This window comes from Coffea eugenioides, chromosome 4 (assembly GCF_003713205.1).
Source record: "Coffea eugenioides isolate CCC68of chromosome 4, Ceug_1.0, whole genome shotgun sequence".
In the NCBI taxonomy this organism is placed as follows: domain Eukaryota; kingdom Viridiplantae; phylum Streptophyta; class Magnoliopsida; order Gentianales; family Rubiaceae; genus Coffea; species Coffea eugenioides.
This window is the reverse complement of record NC_040038.1, coordinates 6,574,545-6,590,311: the sequence shown is the minus strand read 5'-3', so window position 1 is coordinate 6,590,311 and position 15,767 is coordinate 6,574,545. Positions and strand designations below refer to the sequence as shown.

General features: G+C 38.0%; 3 protein-coding genes across 3 annotated transcripts; 2 read left to right on the top strand and 1 right to left on the bottom strand.

The window, feature by feature from the left end:
• The first annotated feature begins 2,634 nt into the window (after positions 1-2,634).
• LOC113769474 lies at positions 2,635-3,557 on the top strand. The gene is made up of 3 exons (XM_027313929.1): positions 2,635-2,723; positions 2,862-3,188; positions 3,329-3,557. The coding sequence occupies exons 1-3, from the start codon at positions 2,645-2,647 to the stop codon at positions 3,484-3,486; spliced, it is 564 nt and encodes a 187-aa protein (XP_027169730.1). The 5' UTR covers positions 2,635-2,644; the 3' UTR covers positions 3,487-3,557.
• Positions 3,558-7,520: 3,963 nt separating this feature from the next.
• LOC113768652 (protein MIS12 homolog) lies at positions 7,521-11,321 on the bottom strand. Its single transcript, XM_027313092.1, has 7 exons — positions 11,049-11,321; positions 10,895-10,952; positions 10,674-10,793; positions 9,805-9,900; positions 9,572-9,710; positions 7,919-8,056; positions 7,521-7,820 (listed from the first exon to the last, which is right to left on the bottom strand). Exons 1-7 carry the CDS (start codon positions 11,168-11,170, stop codon positions 7,759-7,761), a joined length of 735 nt encoding a protein of 244 aa, XP_027168893.1. The 5' UTR covers positions 11,171-11,321; the 3' UTR covers positions 7,521-7,758.
• Positions 11,322-12,025: 704 nt separating this feature from the next.
• LOC113768106 (plant cysteine oxidase 3) lies at positions 12,026-15,630 on the top strand. The gene is made up of 5 exons (XM_027312348.1): positions 12,026-12,223; positions 13,034-13,185; positions 14,042-14,204; positions 14,920-15,120; positions 15,246-15,630. Exons 1-5 carry the CDS (start codon positions 12,058-12,060, stop codon positions 15,371-15,373), a joined length of 810 nt encoding a protein of 269 aa, XP_027168149.1. The 5' UTR covers positions 12,026-12,057; the 3' UTR covers positions 15,374-15,630.
• The last annotated feature ends 137 nt before the right edge of the window (positions 15,631-15,767 follow it).

Below are 15,767 nucleotides of genomic sequence, written 5' to 3'. Positions count from 1 at the left end.
TGACGAAAATTAGGTTTATCTAATATGTTCCATCCAATCAAATATTGTTAAGGAAATAAAAATGCCGTAACTTTGAAAGTTGCAGTTATGCTTAGTTAAATACTAGCTTTCCCAGTCTGCTGTTACTCTCTCTCTTTATTCCATATATTAGGTTTCCATCCCCGAAACATCCCATATAATGACTCACTAAGTTTTACATATCCCTTCTACTTTCAAAATTACATCAGACTACTAGAATACTTTTGTCAGAGCACGCAGATAGTTAGTCATTAATCCAAACTTTCTACTTTCGGAACATCCAATTTAACATAGAACATTAGTACATGATTACCTATGTAAGATTAGAGCTGTTAATCGAGCCGAATCGAACTCGAGCACATGATAATCGAGCTCGACTCGAACCTCTAATCGAGCTAGCTCGAGCTCTCTCGATTAGTAATTCGAGTTTCACAAGTTGTTCGAGATCGACTCGGTGTACTCGATCGAAAACTCGAACTCGAGTTCAAAATCGAGCCGAGCTTATCGAGCTCGAGCTCGTTTGGGAGATGAACATTAGGGCAAGACCGAAAGAGGGAAGAAAAAATTAGGGCTCGAAACGGGAGAATGAATTAGGTAAAAGTATCAAATATACAATGAAATGACGCTAATGACCCTACTATTCGAGCCTGTCGAGCTTAAACGAGTTGAGCATAGCTCGGCTCGTCTATTAAACGAGCCTAAAGTTGAACTCGAGCTCGACTGGTTTCTCTCAGTAAACGAGCCGAGTCAAGCCCTTATCGAACCGGGTCGAGCTCGGCTCACGAGCTACCCGATTCGATTAATAGCTCTAGGTAAGATGCCACAATTTTTCGCTTATAATGCCAGCCATTGATTGACTTGCATAGCCTTGGCCTAACTTTTATCATACTTGATCGTGAAGAGATGTAGACAAATCTATCCAAAGTGGGGATTCAACAGCGAGAGTGTTAAAATATGATCCAATAACAAAAAAGGTAACCGTATTGCTCTCACAACTTGCTGGAGCTGTAGGATTGGCCACTGATAATGATGCCTCATAGGCCTCCTCGTTTCGGAGTTCATCAAGAAGAGAATGCTAAGGTATTGGCTCAAAGGAGAAAAAGCCGGCACTTGGGAAATTTTCTTGACATTTCCAGGAGGCCCGAACAAGATCAGGAGGAACCAAGAAGGAAATTACGGGGTTGCAGCGAATGTTCCCAAGAATGACTCCACCGTTGCACCTCAAGCTGTGAAATTCAGTCCTTCAGGAGAAATTCTAGCCATGGTTGATCTCAGCAAAGAATACAATCAACGTATCACAATTGCTATGGAATATAATAACAAATTTCATGTTGGAGGAAAGAATTATCCTTTTGTGGGTCAGTACGATATCAAATGTATCTAAAATCAAATTGCTGTGGTTGAAGAACGGTTATCTGTTCAAAGTAAGTCTAATCGGGTTGTCTAGACTCACCAGCAAATTACCTTTTGCTACGGAATAATGTTTTTTTTTTTTTTTTGGTATCTCAATTATTACTTGAATTATTAAGGATTACCATCTTCATGTGAAAATTCACATGTTTGGAAGTATGACCGCTAATTAAGGATACTCTCTCCATCCTCCATTAGAGTGAAGAGATCGTAATAATCCCTTACCACAACTAATTTAGTCCCCGACCACGGCAATTGATTATAGCAGCATCTTATTGAATGAGGGACGTGTGGCGTATCCCCGTTGGTAACGAGAAACGTGGCAAATTGGTCTCCATGCCTGAGTCGGGCCATGCCAAAGTCATCCTGATTCGGGGAATAAGGGTTTTCATTTCAAGAACTCGAATGCTATCCTCCCAACGTATCAGCCGGAGCTTACGGAAGATAGGAGAAAGTCCGCAAAAATTTTCAATTTTGGTCTCCGGTTTTGAATTCTAGTCACATGTATCATCATCATCAAACTAAAGGTCAGAACTCCCTTTTCTTGGTGTGTCATCCTATTCTGCGATTTCCACAATAATTAGGCAAGGCTGATGATCTGATCTGGCAGGCTAGATCAGTGGGTAGTTATTGAGCAAGCCGCGCGGGTAGAATACGCCATTAATGGCGGTGTCTATTAACCCGTTAACTGCCAACCGTAGTCTTATTCTTTTTTTTTTTTAACAATCGGAATGACTAGAAACATCCAATAAAATTAGATTAACACTTAGAAGTAATCGAAATCCTGATGCATGCACAATCTAAAATGGAGCTCACAAATCAACTCAGAAGTAATCGAAATCTGATGCATGCACAATCTAAAGTGAAACTCACAAATCAACGCCGTCCAGCCAACTGTAGTCTTATTCTCAGGGGGGATGGTCGACAAAAGTCATGAGCACTATTCTTCCGGGTCCCGCAGCATTTCCTTTCAACAATTTCTGAAAGCAGAGTCGAGTCTTGTACTTTTCACAAGAAGTGGTGTGAACTCAACTCAACTGCTCAATGCTTGACCGCATTCCAGTTAAAAAACTCAAAAACAGAGATCAGTATTGGGTTACAATCTAAACCCCTATAAATAGCCGAAGAATCTCTTCACCAGTCCTCACCACAACAAAAATATTTGAAGCCACCCCTCCTTCCATTTCTCCACCTAATAAGTTCGCAAGTTATTGCCATGGCTCCAAGCAGTAGCAGCCTGATTGTTTTCGCCTTCATTGCTCTTGCATGCGCCCTCTGCGTGCAAAGCGCTAGTGGTCAGTTCATCTCCTGGAATATACAATGATATTCACAATCCGAACTTCGTTCGTTGCACAATAAATATGCTACTCCGTATTTTATTGTATTTGATATGCATATGTAGTTCTTGCATTGACATGGGGTAATGCATGCAGGAAACATAGCTTGCGAGGACCTGAAGGAGGATTCTTGCGCCTATGCAGTGTCATCGTCGGGAAAGCGCTGCGTGCTGGAGAAGCATGTCCGCAGAAGCGGGGAGGAAAAGTACGCATGCCGCGCATCAGATATCGAAGCTGAAAAACTGAAAGACTGGATCGAAACCGATAAATGCATTGAAGCGTGCGGGGTTGACAGGCACACACTTGGAATTTCATCTGACTCTCTTTTGGAGCCTCAGTTTACCCACAAGCTCTGCTCTTCCGCCTGCTACCGCAGCTGCCCCAATATTGTTGATCTCTACTTCAACCTCGCTGCCGGTGAAGGTAAGTAATACTTCACTGTCCAGATCTCCTCCCTCTTCCCATTACCCGACCGGCCACTGAAATCTGTGAAAATACCAGCATCCTGCATTAATTAATGCGTCGCCATTTGATGATGATGTTTTCCATCTACATAAATGTAGGTGAATATCTTCCGAAACTGTGTGAAGCGCAGAGGGCTCATGGGCGCAGAGAAATGGCGGAAATAAAAAGCTCCGGAATGGTGGCACCAGGAGCAGAATCGGATGGTGGGAAGCCTGTGAGCTTCTACATTGTTGCCCCGGCACCCCCTCCTTATTAATCATGAGATGGGAGGCACAATAAAGAACATGTAGTCGTAGATGAATAATTAATTACATAGCAGGGTATACCACACCAATAATATTGGGAAGTTGTCGCATGGGTTGGAAGCTTCAAAGATGCTGGTATACCACACCAATAATGTTGGGAAGTTTTGCTACGGAATAATGTACTTTTATGTTGATCTTTCAAAGATGAAGCTCGTGTCAGTGAAAGGCAATTGGTTAAGCTATCTTCAGTTACCTTTATGCAATTGATATTTTACCCTTGTTTTAGCTTAGAAAGAGACACAAACAGTACATAAAATTAAAAAGTGTTAGCTGAAACGAGAAATAGCCCGCAGTTCTGAAATTCTCTAAAAATTTCAAGGATTTCCAAACAAGACTAAGAGTAAGATTTTTGGATTGTACCATACATTTTTGGATTGTGGGAATATTTAGCAACTATCAAGAACGTAAATAATAAAAACAGTGATCTAGCTTCATAAGGGATTGAACTTCTTCGGTTAGATACGTGACTAAAATGTACTTGTAGATTTTATTTCTTCCCTTTTCCAATTGAGATGATAGGTTGATGGAAAGGGATAATTATATAAATAGATAGGTTAATTGCTGTGACGTTGGTCTAATTTCTTCGGATTTCCTAATCCATACGTTTGAATTCCTCACAATTCTCATGGTATGGAGAAAGACATCTATACACTTCAAATCCTTTTGTGACTACTCAAACTGGTGCACATTCTAGGCAGGTTTGCATACTTACCAGATCTTTGTGACTTAACCACTCGACATTGAATTTATTTTCATCTACCAATTTTGTACTTGACTTGTAGGATAATGTTTCGTGATAGCAAAGAACCAAAACTGAAAAGAAATCAATTTCCTAGCTATCAAATGCTCAATTATGTGATTTCCTACAATTTCGCATTTAGGAGGAAGCTTTATTTTTTTGTTATCGTTCTACTTTTGGTAAAAGGTTTTTTGTTTTTTCAAGCACCAGATACGAAAACAAGGGATGTGCCCACTTTCAATCCTTTAAAATTACCACCCACCCTGTGAATTACAATTATGCTTTGTGAATAAAGCACCTTTGAGAAGAGACTAGCTGAAACGGAAGAGGGCAATATCGCCATTCAATTCCATTCATCCCGAAATACTTCCTTTATTGTATATAGCACCTTTGTGAATAAAGCACCTTTGTGATCCGTTCGTTGGCCTTGCTCGTGTAGGATTCCATGGAGGGCTTGCTACTACTCTTGTCCCAGCTGAAGATGGAGTAACTAACCGATTTCTTATTGCAGTCGACAAGGCTAAGGATGGATCTGTCTATTTTACAGATGCTGGGACAAAATATGGTCCAAAGTAAGTTCATCATGATTCTTGTGTATGCCACGTTTGTCTTTATGCGGGGGTTGCATTTGGTGAAATCAAATCCAACTCAAACATACTTCAACACTTAAATCAATTTTATGTAGTTAAAAACCTAAGAAAATCTAAACCCCTCCTGGCTCGATGACATAATGCTTTATTTCTTGGGATTATAAATGAGGTGCTGAGACTGAGAAACAATGATGCAAACAGTTGGCCATTATTCCAAACCTTTTTCAACTTGTAACAAAACATTTGATTTGAATACATTGGTAAGACACAACATTTTCTTTTTTAGCTCATATATACTATTTTTCAAAACATTGAGAAAGACAATGGCATATACTGTGATTACAATCCCAGCCATCAAATGACTTGTACGGACTCAAATGATTTCGTTAAACTTCCATTATGATACACTTCACCTTCATTATGCAGAGATGCAGTAAAATCTATCCTTAGCATGGTTCAAAGACTCGTTCGAGTCCGAGATGACTCGGAGATACAGTAAAATCTATCTTTAGCATGGTTCAAAGACTCGTCCGAATCCGAGACGATTCGGCCGAGTCGTCACCGTCTCGAGCCCTCCCAATATGATATCGGGACGATACGATTTCAAGATACTTGACTCGTCGAGACGTCACCGTGAAGGGTTGAAAAGATCGAGTCACACCGAATCATTCCTAGTCAACTCGAATTTTTATTATTTTTAATAATTTTTTATAATTTTTATTTATCATATTTTTTATAATTTTTAAAATATTAAATATTTCAAAAATTTACGTCTCATCGAGACCGCGACCGATATGCCGAAACCGATGTGGACAGCAACCGCGACTACGACTTTGAACCCTGATCCTAAGTGGTGATTCTACGGGACGATTGTTAAAATTTGATCGGAAAACCAAAAAAGTAACCGTACTGCTCACACAACCTTCTGGACCTTTAGGAGTGGCAACCAGCAGTGATGCCCCATTCCTCCTCGTTTCGGAGTACCTTGAGAAGAGAATTCGAAGGTATTGGCTTAAACGAGAAAAAGCTGGCACTTCTGAAATTTTCTTGACATTTCCTGGAGGCCTAAACAAGATCTAAAGAAATCAAGAAGGAGAGTTCTGGGTTGCCGTGAATATTCCTCGTAATGACTCCACCACCACTGCACCTCAAGGCGTCAAAATCAGTCCTTCAGCAGGAATTTTAGACGCTGCTGATCTCAGTAAAGAGTACAATCAACGCATTACAACTGTTCTAGAACATCATGGGAAACTCTATGTTGGAAGTTGGGAATATTCTTTCGTCGGCCAGTATGGTATAAATTATGTCTAAAACCCAAGTTAAACTTTTGTTGGTCAACATGGATCAGACCCCTACATAGGTTTGAAGTAGCAATGCTTTGTAAACTTGAGCCTGGATTGTTTGTATAGACTAGTAGCCGATGCTAAATTTGCTACATAATAATATGCTTCCAAATTTTGATCTTTCACAGATGAAGCTCGAGCTGATGAAAGGCAGTTTGCTAAGCTTTTCTGTATCCCCGTGTACAATTCATGCATTCACCTGGGTTTGGCGGTGAAAAAAATAGACAAACCACATACAAGTTTAGGTACCGCGGCCCTGGGAAGTCTGTTCAGTGGCATTTCAGACGGCCAAACTCTGATAGTATTAGTATAAGAGCATAAACAGCTGAAGATGATTGAATTCCCAGCCAAGACATATGCAAAATGCATAAAAACGAAACAATTATTACTCCTATAGTCAAGGACATAAGATTTTGGTGAATATATAAGAAACTAATATATTGATTCAAGTGCTAAATTAAGTGTTCTATCATAATTTTCAATTAAACAAGGGAACTTCATCAAATAAACAAGGTGCTACGGAGGAAAGAGTAAGCTTAGGATACCACCATAATTTTAAACAAGGTACAAATTTATACCCCGTAAATTGGCAGAGTGACGAACTTGTTTGTATATAGCATTCCAGATTTTGAGAATTGCCTCGCTGTTGTAGAAGCTTATGGGGGGCTTCCTACTACTCTTGTACCTACTAAAGATGGAGTACCCTATGTTCATTGTCACTGTAGACGCTGATGTCAATAGACGTGAATTTAATTGCCAATTGTGGACAGATGCAGGAAAATCCATTTATGTCATGGATCTATTTCAATCTATCTGCACATTTATTTGTGCTAGAAAACTTGTTCTTTTTTTATATTCTGGAACTTCACTTGTAATTTTTCCACTCTGTGCAGGGATGCAGAAAAATCCATTCAAAGTAGATTCAGCAGCAAGAATGTGAAAATATGATCCTGTAACCAAACTGTACTTTGCTTGCAGCTATCTGGAGTTGTAGGAGTGCAATGGTTACTGTAACTGTGCTTGCTGCTTGCAGCCATCTGGAGTTGTAGGAGTGCAATTTATGATCGCTTCTTCCTCCTTGTATCTAAGTTCATTGCAAAATAATTCGGAGGTATTGGCTGAACCTAGAAAAGGCTGGCACTTATTGAGTGGGCTGTGTACTACCATACGCTAAGCAATTTAGACAGTTGATAAGTTATGTTTCCACCGAGAAAGAGCAGAATAAACAGATATTAATTTTGCCGAAAGATACAGTAGAATCACTATCATTCCCTTGCATTGAATTGCCTACAATCAACTAATGAGTCACAGCCTTCTGGGCAATCCAAAGTCAATTTACATGGACAATTGGCATGGGTAGCAAAAACATTCATAACATGTCAAACGAAACTTATATGAGAAATGACGAGATTAAAGTTTTAATACTGTTCAAGATCATCTATCTCGTACATTGCATGAGCAATAAAAACTGAAAACGAGAATTTTACAATTACTACAGCAGTATCATAGCATTTGTTTACAGGAATGGGAATGAAGTCACTAGGCAGAAATTCACCTAGTGTTCATGTCGTCCAAAAGTTCTTGCAGTTCTTCAATTTTAGCATTGAAAAGCCCTATTAATAACAAGCAGCAGTAGACCATAAATATAGGGAATTAATTTGACAAAATAAGAGTGCAAGAACTGAAACTTGATAAACCGCTTATTGCTCACCAAAGCGACGATTAGCTTTGGAGATGTCTCCATTCAGCATGTGAATCCTCTCTGCTCTACCATGTTCAATGTCCTCAAATCTACTGCTTCTCAGCTTGTCCACCTTTGCATGGAATTCTGAAGAATATTTAATCAACTCTGCAAGACAGGATAACATTTCTCAAAATGCAGCTTACCATCCACAGTCGCATCCATAATCATCTGAAAGGTTTGCAGCTATTAAGGAAACCACAGACTGCTACTATTTAGATTCTGTAGATTTATGATGAAAAGACTGGAGTAATTGCAATATTCTGGAAGACAGTGGACACACCAATCAGCAGAACTTCAAGACAAACATAAAGCCAAAGTATGTGAAGTTTTAAGGTTTAAGTCACTTTTATTTTCTAACACTCCACTTGTTATGATTTAATAGGTGGACATTCGTACAGTCCACACCAATGCTTGGAAATACATTGCACCCAGCAATCAGCAGAACTTGAAGTCAATCATAACGCTGAAGGATGAAATTTTAAAGGCTTCAGTGGAAGGATACTTTGCATCAATCCATCTCTTATGATTCAATTGGTGGGTAGTTGTACAGGTACTGGTAGGAAAGCCAAGAATAATATTCTATCAAAATGCAGTAAATTAAACAAGACGATAAGCCTAATCAAAACGAGGGAAAGCACGAATGAAAATGCCAAAACTATCCATCTCTAAGGTTACCATCCATCTCCATCAATATCAAGAGTGATGCATCTTCAGACTCAGTTAGGTAAGCCAGGTACAAGCCCAACTGTTATTCCAGACAAATCTAATACAACCACTAACGAAAAAAGAAATACAAATGATATAGCTAAACTTACCACTAGAGCAAACTTCCTCCTAGTATGAATCTTAAATCCTAAAGAATGCATGGCATTTGAAAGGTAATCCCTCGGGTAAGTTGAATCTGGCAAGCTCTCTCTCGCTCGACCTCCATCTACATCTGTTTCTTTCTTACCCACCTGTCCCCTCCACCCATGTCTCAGTGTGTAAGTGTCCATTTCATCGTACCGAAGTAATAGCCCATTTTTCACAAAGATTAGTTACGGCCTCTATAATATCACCTCCTTCCTACTCAAGCTCCAGTTCTGGTATACAAGATTGTTAATTTTAGTTCTAAGCCTGGTTTAAATCATCAATAGTCCTATACTAAGAAGTATGCAAGCAACTACAGATATCTCTTTTCAACTGAAAAATGATATGAACATCAACTTATCACTAAACAACACTTCTTCAGTGGAAGTAGACAAATAATGACATAACATGCATCTGTCCGCCAGATAAGTGCATCTACTGGGCTTCTTTGACATTTATTATATCTATTAGCAATATAATCACTCTAAAATCACCTTCTACTTTGCTAATACACCACTGATAGTTGCACAACTCTCTTTCTCCAATTTCCAGTCTCACCAGGTGTGTTTATCCACAACTCAGTACCTTGAAGAAATCTTGGAACCATATCAGAGCAGTAAACAGTCACTATGTTATAAATTTGACTTCATAAACAATTAGAACAGTACCAGAGTTTCCTTAGATATATTACAGCATAATGTCCTAGAGCACCATAATTAGAAATACTTGCAAAAAATAGTGTTGCATACAAATATAGATCAAATGAAGCACCTTTCAACATATCATCCATAGAGTGTTTCTCATATAGCTGTAATGCTTCATGGATAGAAGCAGCAGAGCTATTGATTAAGTCTGATTGCCTCTCTAATGATTGGATCTCACTGTTAAGCTGAGCAGACTCTTTACCAACCTGGATAAATATGTTAACAGGAAAAGGCAGCACAGACAAAATCCTTAATTCAACAAAAGCACATACAGACTTCAAGAGCACAAAGGCTACGTACCAAAATGAGCTTGTCTCTCAGAGAATCTAACTGCTTGTCCAATTCTGAATCATCAACAGTGTCGAGGTCCATTGAAGTGTCATTAGATGAGCCATTCTAGAAGCAAGTTCATAAAGAATAGTCAGCTTTTGAGTTCAGATTACTAACAGAATTATGTTCAGAAATAACATCTTAAGTGAAGATATTTCAAGTTCATTGTGGCGAACAGGATAGAGTATCATTTCTTTGATGAACTAAAATAAAGAATAATAATAATGATGATGAAAAAAGGTTTCAACTATTCCATCAAATCCTAAAAAGTGACAGTAGGTCTCGTTATTTTGCAAGTGAGGTGCGTCCATGGAGTACCAAATGGACTTACTCATTCTCATTATTTGTTTGTACTTTGTCAAAATCACAAAGAGTAATACTCAAACACTGAAAACTTAAACTTTTTTCAAGTTATTTCAGTCATGAGCTGAACTGCTTATGGGAAGACTCTCAATATCAATTCAATCTTTATCATGTTCATTCCACAGAAAGAAGTCATAAAGTTAACATTTTGTTATGCCCCTACATGGAGACATACCAATTTAAGAGGCTATCTACTGTTTAAAAAAAAATTGGTGACAAGTAGGCATTTTGAAGGCCTAATTACAAACAAGACACGGTTTTGAGCTCATTTATGATAACACCATATGAAGTTAATGTGTACAAAAAGGAGATTTTGTTTAGCTGCACCGTTTACAATAATAAGCTCAAAACTTTGCCTTCTTTTAGAACTGAACCTTTCAAAGGGCACCGTTTTCACCAATTTTCACTTCAAAAAGCGCAGTCAACAGAGAAAACAAATTGACTCAAAAAAGAAGAATTATTTCAGAGAAACTTACAGCTTTGGGCAAGGAAAATCCTTCTGGAACAACAAAACAATGGCGTAAACAGTACTTCTCCCACATACTCAACCTTTTTTCCAAACTGGACTGAATTATGTTCCTTATACTGGCCACACCCTATCAATCTCACCAAAAATTAGCAAAATCAATCGCACTACAGCAAAACTCTACCCAAGTCCAATACCTACCAAAACAAAAAAAATTGAACTTTCATTCACCTTAGTCAAATCATCCGATCGATCCGTACCGTCCGTTTTCAAAACCGCTGATGCTTGCCTGAATTCCACCCCAAGAGGTTACGGAAAAGATGATCATTTTTTAAATTAAGCTGTGGATGATTAATGTACAGAAGAAGGGCAAAGCGATAATTACTGGTTGAAGAAAGTGAAGGCTTCGTCCACTAAATCGTCGACGCAATTGAGGACTTCGTTGATGAACAGCTGCGGATTCAGATTCAGTGATTCGAAAATTGCTTCGCTTTCGCTGCCTTCCATTTTTTGTAAAATTTTTTCTGCAATTTTTTCGACTGACGAAAATGATAGAGGCGGAGGAAAACTTTTTAGGTGCACAGAAATTGAAATGAGGGATTTTTTTTCTTCTTTTCGCGGATTATCTTCTTGTTTTTGCCATTTCGATTTTCCCGCCAAATCACCACTCGTGATTCCCTGAAAACTGAAACTCAAGAGTACTGTTCAGTGTTCACTAGTTAAGTTCCATCCGAAACGACGCCGGTTCGGATGGTAGTGCAGCATAGACGAATTAAATAGAGCAAATTGTTCGGATAGTCATTAAACTTTTGAAATTATCGAGTTTTGATTACTGAATTATTAAAAATTTAATTTTAATCATTGAACTATCTAAAATTTAAATTTCAAATCAATCCATGAAATTTAATCTTTAACTTTGCACTTTCTTTTTATCTTATAAATTATGCAAGCATTCAAACATATCATATTTAACAATTAAATCTGATAAAATGATTCGAAATTTAAACCCCAGATAATTTAATAGCCAAAATTAAACTTTTAATAATTCAATGATGATAACAATTAAGGGGCATTATTGCAGACAATAATGTCTTAAAAAGAGATTAGTGGACACAAATTTTTTACTACCGCTCACTGTGAGAGAGTAGAATTGCCTAATAAGAGAAAATGGAGGAGAGATGGAGAAGTAATTTTTATTTTATAGGAGTACAAAATGTTTTTCCCAAGTTTTGCTGCCATCACCTGACACGTTGACTCGTTCTTGTCCGGTAGTTTAATTAATTTTAAGTTTTCAGATTGACCCCAAAACCTTTAAAGTATCTCAAACTGCATCTGATAAAATCTAATGGGGTGTGTTTTTATTCTCCGGACCAGAAGCCCATGCCCTCCTCAGAATGTGCCTGCATCGAAGGCTCTTCAATATGACGAAGAAGAGCTCTTCCTCTTCTTCTTCTTCCTCCTCAATTCAAGCCTTGTATGACCTCTGTAAAAAGACTTTTACGTCCTCAGGAAACCTCCCACCTTCTTCTAAAGCAACACAAAAGCTCTGCTCTTTATTAGGTACTTCTTCTTCATACTCTCTTTTTCTGTGCTTTGTGATTTGTTTAATAGGAAACTGTGACGGGTTTATATTTTGTGATTTATTGGTAAAATAGAATTATTTGTACCAATGGGTTTTCGCTATTTTACCGTTTTCAGCTAGGACTTTGGATCCTTGAGTATATCTGTAATAATTAAATGAAGGGATAAATCTGGATGCCTGAGGTGATGCTAAGCAGAAGTTATTAAATTCTTTTCTATTTACTGTGAAAAGCTTGTATTTATATGAAAGGAAAAGTTGGTTGGTATAATTTAGTAATTTTTCCGCATGGAGTAAAAGGGTGTAGAAGAAAGTGAAGTATAACGTAAAAGAAAACAAAAATAATAGTATTAATAATCTTTTAGCAACATTAGGAGTTGGGATATGGTTGTTGTCATTGATGTGCATAGAGTGTGAATTCGGCGGCTGATTATGGTAAAGATTGTGTCTTTGACATGTGGGATGATATTTTTTTGAGCAATGTAGATGAAGTTTAAGCTCTTAATGTTGCCGTGTTGCAAATGAATAGAGATTTTGATACATGGTAGTTTTCTATCGACCATAGTGGAAGCCAGTGGCATTCACTTTATTACGATTTGCAATCGATTTCCTTCAATTTTCATCAAACCAAATGCAAACACATAATTTAGTTACAATTTCAATTTATAGCTGTAAATAGGGCCTGAAAGTCACCTGGAATCAGAGTGCTCAACTTAGAGGGGGTTGTTTATTTTAGTTGAATTATTCAGGTACTATTTTGTCCTTGTGCTGATCTTGTCATCTACTTGTAGATACAATTGGTCCAGCAGATGTTGGTCTCAGAGACGAAAACCAAGAGGATGATCGAGGTCATGGTCTTCTTGGACTTAATTTATTTAATAGGGTAGATCGTTGGGCTCAACCAATAACTTATGTGGATATACATGAGGGAGATAGTTTTACGGTAAGATTACTTAGTTCTTTCTTTGTGCTTGTTACAATTGGTTGCATTTAGTACTGGAATGAGTTTCCAACATAGGACCTCCAATGTTGTGTATACTTTACTCTTTTGTGTTGTCTTCTTCTTCTAAGCCATAGCTCGCCAAATTGTTCAACGATGGGAAGCAAAAATAGGTTTTTCACGTTGTTTGGTTGGCATCAACATGGCATAGGCATTAGTTTTTCACTATGACTTCTCTCTCTCCATTTAGTGCCAATTTGAGATGGCTAAATGATGCTTCTTTCAGCAGGCCCAAATTCCTAGTCTGTTCTGTCCTATGGCTTCAAACAACTGATTAACCCGATACAATTCTGTGCTTATTAACCACAGCATGCCAGAAGATGTGCCCTACCAGAATTTACTTCTCCCAAAATTTAAATTGTTGTAGGGGACAGTAAGTTAGCAGTATACTTCTGATGAAAGAGACAAACTACTATTCTGAACTTCTGGTGAATGTATTCTGCTGTGCCAGCGGGTGATTAGTGTGTACCTACTGTGTAATAGTTAAGTACTTAGCTGATAAGAGATCATGTTAGTTATAGTTGCTCTGGGGTATTACTCTTTCCTGCGCTTGTTTGATGCAATTTTTGCATTTTTGCCTCAACCACAAATAGGATTTCTTACTGGTGCTCATATTCAGATGATCTGCCTATTTACTTTTTGATTAATCCCATTACCCAATTTTGTGCATTGAATTTCGTTTTCCACTTACCCAGGGAGATTTGTAGGTTTACACCTGTTCAATGCATCTTGCATTCTTCTCTTTGTAGGTGCAAGAACTAGTTCAGGTTGATGATCAAGTTGATGATGTTTAATGCAGATGTGTGTATTCTGTTTCCCCACTTCCTCAGTTATTCCACTTCATGACCACCCTGGGATGACTGTCTTCAGCAAAGTACTCTATGGTTCCCTGCATGTTAAGGCATATGACTGGGTGGAGCCTGCCCTGGTCCAGAAAGGCAAGCAAGCAGGTCATCCAACAGGTGTAATTCTATACCAGTGCCAAATTGATTATCAAGATTATCAAAGAAGGATTACTTATGGTTTTTGATAGTTTGTCACAATCCAATTCATTCATTGTTCATTCTCTTGCAAGTTAAATTTTTCAATAAGGATTTCCCAATTACACACAAGCCTTTGGTATCATCTGGCATGAAATGAAAGAAAGAAAGAAAGTTTAAGTTACGGAAGCACCCTTGAGGACTTTTTGCACCTAAAGTTCTTGCCGTGCCTTATATTGTACACTTAGTCTGTCTGAATATAAATGTGTTTGAACCTACAGATTTTGAGCAAATGAAATGAGTGTCTTTCGAGTTTTTAGACAAAAAAACTCTTTGAAGTTAGAAGTGACAAAGTTTGTGATAGTTGAAAATACACATGTAAATAGTCATTTGGAGGAGTTCCAGAAATGGAATTTTCCAACCCACAGAGTTTCTGCAAAGTAAATGGAACAACTTTGTCTTCTTGAAACATTAATTTGCTTCTTTTGAGGTGGGGTGAATTAATTCCTAATGATTGAGTGTCTTTCTCTTTAACATGTCCATTATTGGCAAGATGAAAAATGCCTGTCAATTGGCAAATTTAACTGCCAAGTCAATATGATGCCTCATGGTTGCATGTGCTGCTTATTTGTAAAATGCTGCTCCTTTAATTATTTTCTTTCTATAGCATTTTGGTTAAAGTATCCTTGTTTGGCAGTGAGATTGGCTAAGTTGGCAGTTGATAAAGTTCTGACAGCACCTTGTAGTACATCTGTCTTATACCCAAAGAGTGGAGGCAATCTGCATTGTTTTACTGCAGTCACTCCTTGTGCAGTGCTCGACATTCTTGCACCTCCTTACTTGGAAGCAGCTGGCAGAAAATGTACTTACTACCATGATTATCCTTATTCCACCTTCTGTAAGTTCTTCAACTCTGATGCTAATGAGGCATGTATAGTAACTCTGCTTATTGTATTAAGTGGTTGCATAGCTACCACACATAGGGCTATAATAATATTAAGTATTGTTGGAATTTTTTTGCAGCCGCAGATGGAGATGAGGTACAGAATGGAAAAGAAGAGGATTACGCATGGCTTGCCGAAATTAATACACCAGATGATCTGTACATGCGCTCGGGAACATACACTGGTCCAGCTATTCAAACAGAGTAGTAGTTTAGCAAATATCGTATGGCATTGTTTGGGGTTGAATTGTGGAAGACGTTCCTCCTGCTGTTAGTTGCATCTTTTACTCCCTATATGTTTTGTTATGTGTTTGAATAATTCCTCAAGCCAATGTTGCCACCCTAAGTCAGTATCAATGTATAGGAGAGCCCCCAATCAGTTGTATCAACTTGTGGCTTTTTCTAAATCCATACAGTGCATAGTGCATCCGTCTAGTTTGATGGTGATTTAGTCTCCATCAATTTCTCTAGGTTCCGTTGGATTTCTGCTCCCATGTAGGTTAGAATAAAAGTAGAAGTAAATTATGTTAGATTAGCTGTTAACGACCGATAAAAATTAGAAAAAATAATAAAAAAAAGAATAGGTCAAATTATTCTTTCCA